The 9,747-nt window shown below is 54.3% G+C and overlaps 1 protein-coding gene across 1 annotated transcript; it reads left to right on the top strand.

Moving 5' to 3' along the window:
* The first annotated feature begins 106 nt into the window (after positions 1-106).
* On the top strand, positions 107-8,641 carry RBM3 (RNA binding motif protein 3). The gene is made up of 7 exons (XM_083881367.1): positions 107-141; positions 611-780; positions 3,851-3,957; positions 4,691-4,796; positions 5,439-5,520; positions 6,251-6,315; positions 8,558-8,641. Exons 2-6 carry the CDS (start codon positions 678-680, stop codon positions 6,312-6,314), a joined length of 462 nt encoding a protein of 153 aa, XP_083737493.1. The 5' UTR covers positions 107-141; positions 611-677; the 3' UTR covers position 6,315; positions 8,558-8,641.
* Positions 8,642-9,747: the final 1,106 nt, after the last annotated feature.

Here is a 9,747-nt window from a genome sequence, read left to right as displayed (position 1 = left end):
CGCGCGGGGAAAGGGGGCGTGGCTTGATCGCTCAGCCAATGGCGTGGCGGCGCGGGCGGTCACGTGGGAGGGCGGAGCTGTATAAAACCCGCGGGGCGGGGCGGGCGCGGCCTCATTCCGGGCCCGGTCGGCGCCGCTCGGGTGAGTCCCGGCCGCTCCTATCGGGGCTCTTCCTGCCTTTTTTTCCCCCTCTCCTCCTCTCCCCACGGTTCTGTCGCGATAATCGCGCTCAGAGCCGCTTTTGGGCCGCTCTTTTTTTTCCTTTTTTCCTCCCGTTTCCTTTTTCTGCTCCTTTTTCCCACCTCGGCGCCCTGAGGGCCTCGCGGGGTTTGGCGCATGCGCGGGAAGGAAAGGCGGGAGCGGCACTTCCGGGGGGCGCCCACGTGGCCGGGGGGGAGGGAACCACGTGGGGGTGACGTCATCAGGATGGGCCGCGTAGAGCTGGCGAGGAGTGATGACGTCACGGCGCGGGGGTCTTAAATTGAGGGGTCCCTTGGGATGCTTTGACGTCACAGAGAGCTGGGATGACGTCATAGGGGTGGGAGAGGGTGTTTGGGGAGGGGATTCCTTATTGAGTGGGGTTCTGACGTCAGCACGGCTCTGTCGCCAGGTTATCACGTCACCGCAGGGGCTGGGCCCCGCCCTATGACGTCACGGCCGCCCCCGCCCCCCCACCCATGGCGGCCGAGGAGGGGAAGTTGTTCGTGGGGGGTTTGAACTACGACACGGACGAGCAGGGCCTGGAGCAGCACTTCAGCTCCTTCGGGCCCATCTCCGAGGGTGAGACACCCCGAAAGTGCCCCAGAAATGACCCAAAATCCACCCGGAAATGGCCCAAAATCCACCCCAAAACTGACTCAAAAACTGCTCCCGAAACAGCCCGAAACTGTCCTCAAAACTGACCCAAAATCCATCCAAAACTGCCTTAAAATCTACCCAAAAACTACCCCAAAACCAGTCCAAAATCTGACCCAAAACTGACCCAAAATCCACCCAAAACGTCCCTAAAACTGCCCCAAAAACCAGCCAAAAAACCCATCCAAAAGCTGCCCCAAAAACTGCAAAAAATTCAGCGCAAAACCACCTGGAAACTGCCCCAAAAACTGCCTAAAACTACCAAAAAATCCAGTCAAAAACCGCCCCAAAATTGTAGCCAAAAATTGCACAGAATCCACCCAAACCTGCCCCCAAAACAGCCCAAAACTGCCCAAAAAGTGCCCAAAAAAATACAAAAAAACTGCTCCAAAATCCACCTAAAACCAGCCCAAAAATCCATCCTGAGCTCCCAAAATCTGCCCCAAAAAAATCCCTGGGGCATTGAAAACCCCCCCAAACACCCAAAATCCCCCCTGGGGCTCCTAAAATCTTCCTTGGGACACCCAAAATCCACCCTGGAGTGACCTAAAAATTCTTGGGACACCCAAAATTCATCCTGGGAACCCAAAAATATCCTGGGTACTCAAAAATAGCCTAAAAATCCACCCTGGGTGCCCAAAACCATCTCAAAAATCCGTCTTAGACACCCAAAATCTGCCTTGGGAGACCCAAAATCCATCCTGGGGGAACCTAAAAATCCTTGGGATGCCCAAAATGTGCCCTGAGGGACCCAAAAAACCCTTTGGGACACCCAAACCCACCCCCCAGGGCATCCAAAATCCTCCAAAAACTCCCTGGGGCACCCAAAAACCCCCAAAATTCACCCTGGGCACCTGAAAAATCCACCCTGAGCACCCAAAACTACCCGAGGTATCAAAGAAAATCATCCTGGGATCCCAAAATCTGTTTTAGGGCACCCAAAAACACCAAAGGTACCCAAAAAATGCATCCTGGGCACCCTAAATCCATCCTGGGGGACCCAAAAACAGCCCAAAAATCCACCCTGGACACCCAGAAACAGCCCAAAAATCCACCCTGGGCACCCAAAACCCCCAAAAATCCACCCTGGACACCCAGAAACAGCCCAAAAATCCACCCTGGGCACCCAAAACCCCCAAAAATCCACCCTGGGCACCCAAAATCCACCCTGGACACTTAAAAATAGCCCAAAAATCCACCCTGGGCACCCAAAACCCTCTCTGGGTACCAAAAATCTGCCTTGGGACACCCAAAAATCCACCTTGAGCCCTCAAAATCCACCCTGGGCACCCAAAACTACCCGAGGTATCAAAAAAATTGATCTTGGGCTCCCAAAATCTGCTTTGGGGCACCCAAAAAAATCACTGGGGCACCCAAAAAACCCCAAAATTTCACCCTGGCCACCCAAAATCTGCTTTGGGACACCCAAAAAACACCCTGGGCACCCAAAATCCACCCTGAGGGACTCAAAAAAAATCCCCTGGGACACCCAAAATCTGCTCCAGAAAACTCAAATCACTCAAAATCCCTCCTGGGACACCCAAAATTCATCCCGGGCCATTTAAACTCCCCCTAAAATCTTTTTTTATTTCAGGATTTCTGATTTTTTTCCCCAAAAAATCCCCTGAAAGGCCCCAAAATTCTCTTTGGGACCTTTTTTTTTTTCTCTCTTTGAGTTCTGGGATCTTCTAAAAATCCTCTGAAATGCCCCAAAATTCTCTTTTTGGGATGTTTTTTCTCCTTTCAGTTCCCCTAAAAGCCTCTGGGATCCCCAAATCCCATTTTGGGACACCCCAAATTCCTCTCTGGGACCTTTTTTTTCCTCAAATCTTCCTGAAATTCACCAAAAATCCCCAAAATGCCCCAAAATCTCATTCTGGGATTGGTGATTTTTCGGAATAATTTAATAATTTTATAATTTAATTTATATTATTATTATTATTATTATCATTATCATTATTATTATTATTATTGTATTAAATTATAATATTATTTTATTATAATAATATTATATTTATTATAATTATTATTTTAATAGTTATTATTAAAATATCTTAATTACTTATTATTAATGATAATTATTAGTTATTTAAATAATTATTAATTATTTAAAGTAGTATTCATTTTAAAAATTTTAATAATTATTTTAATACTTTTTAATAATTATTTAATAATTATTATAATAATATTTATAATAATAATATTATATTATTATAATATTTTAATAATGTTTATTATTATTATTTATTAATTTGATAATTTAATAATTTTTCTCTGCCTGGAACCCCATTTTTGGGGGGTTTGGAGCCCTCAGTGGGGATTTTTTGGGGTTTTCAGCCCCTCCAGGGTTAATTTTTGGGGTTTTCAGCCTCTCCAGGGTTAATTTTTGGGGGTTTCCCAACCTTTTCAGGGTTATTTTTTAGAATTTTCTGCTCCCTCAGTGTTAATTTTGGGGTTCCCAGTCCTCCAGTGGGGATTTTTTGGGGTTCCCACCCCCCTTTTAAAATTATTTTTGGATTTTTTTTGACCCTCCTGGGGTTACTTTTCGGAGTTGTCAGCCCTTTAATGGGGATTTTTTGGGGGTTTTTGACTCCTCCAGTGTTAAATTTTTGGGGTTCTGATCCCCTCAATGGGGATTTTCTGGGTTTCTGACCCTCCCAAAATTAATTTTTTGGGTTCCAGTTCTTCCTAACCCTTTAAATGGGGATTTTTGGGGAGGTTTCTCAGCCCCCCAGGTGGATTTTTTTGGGCTTTTTGACCCCCCAGAGTTAATTTTTTGGTTTTTTCCCCTCCCAGTGTTAAATTTTTGGGGCTCTGACCCCCCCAGTGTTAATTTTTTGGGGTTCCCAGTCCCTCTAGGGGGGATTTTTTGGGGTTCCCAGTGTTTCCTGACCCTTTAAATGGGGATTTTTGGGGTTCCCAGTCCCCCTAGTGTTAATTTTAGGGTTTTTTGACCCCTCCAGAGTTAATTTTTGTGATTTTTTTCCCCCCCCAGTGGTGGTGGTGAAGGACAGGGAGACCCAACGGTCCCGAGGTTTTGGTTTTGTCACCTTCACCAACCCCGAACACGCCAGCGACGCCATGGCCGCCATGAACGGAGAGGTGGGCGGGGTTTGGGGGGATTTTGGGGGGTCCTGGGGGGATTTGGGGGTCATTGAGGGGGATTTGGAGGCATTTTAGGGGTCCTGGGGGGAATTGGGGGGTCCTAAAGGGGGTTTGGAGGCTCCAGAGGGGGATTTGAGGGCTCCTGGGGAGGGTTTGAGGGGTCCTGGGGGAATTTGGGGGGTCCTGGGGGGGTTTGGGGGGTCCTGGGGGGCTTTGGGGGGTCCCGAGGGGAAATTTGGGGTCCCTGGAGGGTCCTGGTGGCGGGGGGGTGGAGTCTGGGCTCTCTGAGGGGGATTTGAGGATCTTGGGGAGGGTTTGGGGGGTCCTGGGGGGGGTCTGGGGGGTCCCTGGGAGGGTTTGGAGAGAATTTGGGGGGTCCTGGGGGAGTTTGGGGTCCCTGGGAGGGTTAAGGGGGAAATTTGGTGTCGTTGGGGGGGTTTGGGGACACCTGGGGGCATTTGGGGGGCCCAGAGTGGGGGTTGGGGGATCCTGGGGGGGATTTGGGGGATCCTGGGAGGGATATGGGGAGTCCTAGGGGGGTTTGGGGGGGATTTAGGGGGTCCGGGGGGGGGTTTGGGGGGTCCTGGGGGGGGTTTGTGGGGTCCTGAGTAGGAGTTTGGGCTCCCTGCTGGGGAGTTTGGGGTCATTGGGGGGATTCTGGGGGGTTTGGGGGGTCCTGAGGGGACCAGGTGACCCCAAATGTCCCTCATTGTCCCCGTGGTGTCCCCAGTGCCTGGACGGGCGGCAGATCCGCGTGGACCACGCCGGGAAATCCCCCCGGGGGGCCCGAGGGGGCTTCGGGGGCGGCCGGGGCCGGGCCCGGGGCTACGGCAGAGGTGAGAGACCCCCCGGGGGTCTGGGGGGTCTGGGGAGGGGGATTTGGGGTTTGGGGAGGGGGGGCTGGGCTAATTTGGGGGTTTGGGGAGGGAGCTCAGGTTCTCTTGGGGGATTTTGGGGTTTGGGGAGGGGGTTTAGGGGCTCTTTAGGGGTTTTTGGGGTCATGGAGAGGGGGATTTGGGGTTTTTGGGGTTTGGGGAGGGGGATTTGGGGGTCTGAGGGGGTTTGGGGAGGAAGTTTGGGGGGTTTTGGGGTTTGGGGAGGGAGTTCTGGGGGGTTTGGGGTGGGGGTTCAGGGGCTCTTTTGGGATTTTAGGGTCTTTAGAGGGTTTGGGGTAGAGATTAAAATTATTTTGGGGGGGTTTTGGGGTTCTCAGGGGTTTTGGGAGGGGGTTTGGGGTGGGGGTTTTAGGGGTTGTTTCAGGAGTTTGGGGTTTTTTTGGGGATTTTGAGGTTTGGGGTGGGGGTTTTGGGGATTTGAGGAGGGGCTTCAGGAGTTGTTTTGAAAGTTTTTGGAGTCTTTGCCTTTTTGAGGTTTGGGGAGGGGGGTTTTGGGGAGGGGGTTCAGGGTCTCTCTTGGGGTTTCAATGTGTTTTCACGGGATTTTTTTCCCCTTTAACCCCAAATTTGGGGTCCCTGCAGGGGGAGGTGACCGGGGCTACGGCGGCCGCTACGACGGGAGGAACTCGGGGGGCTACGGGGGGTCCCGGGACTACGGCGGACGGTGAGGGGGGCTGGGGGTCCTGGGGGGATTCTGGGGGGCTGGGGAGGGGGGCTGGGAGGGGTTTAGGGGTCTTTGGGTGATTCTGGGGGTCCTGGGGAGGGGATTTTTGGGCGTCCTGGGGGGATTTTGGGGGTCCTGGGGAGGGGTTTGGAGGAGCTGGGGGGATTCTGGGGGTCTGGGGAGGGGTTTGGGGGTCCTGGGGAGAGGGTTTGGGGGGATTTTGGGGGGCTGGGGAGGGGTTTGGGGTGTCCTGGGGGTGCTGGTGGGGATCCAAAGGGTCTTGGGTGTTTTTGGGTCTGGGGGCATCCTGGGTTTGGGGGGACACCCCTGGCTTTGGGGGGGGACGACATTTCTGGTTTTGGAGGGGACATTTTTGGGGCTGGGGGGAACAATTTGGGGTTTGGGGGGGACATTTTTGGGGTTTTTGGGGACATTTCTGGGTCTGGGGGGGTCCCGGGTTTGGGGGCGTCACCCCTGGGTTTGGGGGGGTCACCCCTGGGTTTGGGGGGCACATTTTGGGGTCTGAGGGGAGCATTTTGGGGTTGGGGGGCACATTTTGAGCTCTGGAGGGCACATTTTGGGGTTGGGGGGCACATTTGGGGGTCAGGGGGCACATTTTGGGGTTGGGGGGCACATTTTGGGCTCTGGGGGCACATTTTGGGGTCAGGGGGCACATTTTAGGCTCTGGGGACACGTTTTGGGTCTGGGGGTGACGGATCCCCTCCCACAGGAACCAGGGCGGGTACGGGGAGCGATTCCCCTCGGCCTCGTACCGCGACAACTACGACAACTGAGGTAGGGACAGGACAGGGGACAGCCCTGGGGACACCCCCAAAGTGAGCTGGGACACCCCAAAACTGACCGGGACACCCCAAACACTGACCGGGACAACCCTAAATCTGACTAGTACAGCTCTAAAGGGACAGGGAACCCCAAATACTGACTGGGACACCCCAAAACCTGACTGGGACAGCCCTGGGGACACCCCTAAAGTGAGCTGGGACACCCCAAAACTGACCAGGACACCCCTAAGGGAGATGGGACACCCCAAAAACTGATTGGGACACCCCAAAACTGACCGGGACAGCCCTAAAGGGGCCAGGGAAGCCCAAAACTGATCAGGGAATCCCCAAAACCTGACTGGGATACCCCAAAACCTGACTGGGATACCCCAAAAACTGACTGGGACACCCCAAAACTGACTGGGACAACCTTAAAGAGGCCAGGGAATCTCAAGAACTGACTGGGACACCCTAAAACTGACTCGGACACCCCAAAACTGACCAGGACACCCCTAAGGGAGATGGGACACCCCAAAAACTGACTGGGACACCCCAAAAACTGATGGGGACATCCCAAAAGTGTCCAGGGATGCCCTAAAAGTGATGGGGGAGACCCCAGAATTGACTGAGGACACCCCAAAAGTGACAGGGAACACCTTGAAAGGGACAAAGGACACCCCAAAAGTGACCAAGGACACCCTAAAAGTGACTGAGGACACCCCAAAAGGGACCAGGGCATCCCAAAAACTGACTGCGATATCCGAAAAGGGACAGAGGACGTCCCTAAAGTGACAGGGGACACCCTAAAAGGAACTGGGACATCTCAAAAGGGACCAGGGACATCCTTAAAGTGATCGGGGACACCCCAAAAACTGACTGGGACACCCCTAAGGGACCAGGGAACCCCAAAAACTGACCAGGGAAACCCCAAAAGAGACAGGGGACAGCCTAAAACTGATGGGGACACCCCAAAAACTGACTGGGACCCCTTTAAATCGATGGGGGACACCCTAAAAATGCCCGGGGACAGTCCAAAGGTGTCCAGGGACATCCCAAAAGTGACAGGGGACAGCTCAGATTTGAGTGGGACACTCCAAACTCTAACTGGGGACAACCCAAAACTGACCTGGGACACCTGGAAAAGGACCAGGGACACCCCAAAAGTGATTGGGACACTCCAAAAGTGATGGGGACGCCTCAGAAGGGACCAGGGACACCCAAAAAGGGACTGAGGACACCCCAAAAGGAATCAGGGAACCCCAAGAAACTGACTGGGACACCCTAAAAGTGACTAGGAAATCCCAAAACTGATTGGGGACGCCCCAAAACTGACCTGGGACACCCCAAGAGTGGCTGGGACACCCCAAACTTTGCTGGGACACTCCAGAAGTGACTTGGGACACCTGGAAAAGGACCAGGAACACCCCAAAAGTGATTGGGACACCCTAAAAGTGATGGGGACACCCCAGAAGAGATTCAGAGCACCCCAAAAACTGACTGGGACACCCCAAAAATTGGTGGGGACATCCCAAAAGTGTCCAGGGACGCCCTAAAAGTGATGGGGGACACCCCAGAATTGACTGAGGACACCCCAAAAGTGACTGAGGACACCCCAAAAGGGATCAGGGAACCCTAAAAACTGACTGGGACACCCTAGAAGTGACTAGGAAATCCCAAAACTGATTAAGGACGCCCCAAAAGTGACCTGGGACACCCCAAACTTTGCTGGGACATCCCAAAAGTGACCTGGGACACCCCTGAATTGAACTGGGACACCCCAAAAGTGACCAGGGAACCCACTTGGGGTCCCCCAAAATCCCCCTGGCCCCACCCCACCGTTTTTGGGGTTTGCAGGATCTCTTGATCCCCCCCCCTAAACCGATTTTTGGGGGGATTTTCCTCAATTTTGGGAAGTTTTTGCCTGCCCTCCCCCCATTTTAAAGGGGTTTGAGGGTTCTCAACCTCCCCCCAAAATTCTCATTTTGGAGTTTTTCATTGTTTTGGGTTTTTTTTTATGGACAGAATTTCCTATTTGGGGGTTTGGGGTGACCTTTGACACCCCCAAATTATTTTTTTTTGGGGGGATCCCACCCTTCCAAACCAACATTTGGGACTCTCCCAAATTAATTTTGGGGGGGTGGGGGGGACATTTTTGGGGAGGGGTCTCCCCTATATCGCCCAACCCCCATTTTTTTTTTGGGGGGGTGGGGGGTCTCCCAAAGCCCCTCCCCCACTGATCTCCTTCTCGTCCTCAGCTCGGAGCCTCGTGCTGGATTTTGGGGGGGCCCCTCCCCCCCCCGGGCCGGTGGATGGACGCCGAGGGGGGGAGGGGAATTGGGGGGGGGGGGGGGAGGGGACACACAACGACAACAACAAAAAAAACCCGAATTTGTACCGACCCCCCTCCCCCTCCCAGTGTGAGATTAAAGGTCAGAGACCCCCGGGGGGGGCCCGGCTTGGATTGATCGGGGAGGGGACAGGGGGGACAAGGGGGGGACAGAAATGGGGACAAGGATATGGTGGGGATGGGGACAGAGGGACATGGGCACAAGGACGGGGATGGGGACAGAAATGGGGAGGGGTGGGATGGACAGGGACGTGGGTGGGGACAGACGGACAAGGACGGGTGGGACAGGGGGACAAGGGTAGGGACAGGGACATGGACACGGGGACATGGACAGAGGGACAAGGGTGGGGACAGACAGCGGGACAGAAGGATATGGTGGGGATGGAGACAGGGGGACGTGGACACAGGGACAAGGGTGGGGACAGATGGGGACATGGGACAGACAGGGGGACAAGGGTGGGACAAGGCCAGGGACGGGGACAAGGGTGGGACAGGGTGTGGGGACAGGAGGATGTGGACACAGGGACAAGGGTGGGGACAGATGGGGACAGGGATGGGGGACATGGGAGATGGGAATGTGGGGGTGGGGACAGGGACAGAGATGGGGACAAAAGGATATGGTGGGGATGGGGACACAGGGACAGGGGTGGGGGATGGGGACATGGACACGGGGGACAAGGGTGGGGACGGGGACAGGGACAGAGATGGGGACACAGGGACAAGGAGGAGACGGACAAGGCGGGGATGGACAGGGGGACAGGGATGGGCACATGGAGAGGAGGATGGGGCAGGGATGTGGGGAATGGGGACATGGGGGGGAGGGGGACCCTGGGACACAGATGGGGACATGGTGGGAGTGGAGACGTGGGGACAGGAGGACACGGACAGAGAGACAGGAATGGGGACAGGGGAACTGCACGGGGATGTAGAGACGGGGACATGGGGTGGGGACAGGAGTGGGGACATGGGACAGGGATGGGGACGGGGATGCGGGGAGTGGGGACACAGACAGGATGAGGAACAAGGGGACACTGAGTGAGGACAGGACAGGGACACAGGGATGGCATAAAGGACACGTGGACAGGGTGGGGGACATGG

Source organism: Zosterops lateralis (genome assembly GCF_965231275.1).
Source record: "Zosterops lateralis genome assembly, chromosome: 33".
In the NCBI taxonomy this organism is placed as follows: Eukaryota; Metazoa; Chordata; class Aves; order Passeriformes; family Zosteropidae; genus Zosterops; species Zosterops lateralis.
The sequence above is the reverse complement of the archived record's forward strand: the minus strand, read 5'-3'. Positions and strand labels throughout refer to the sequence as shown.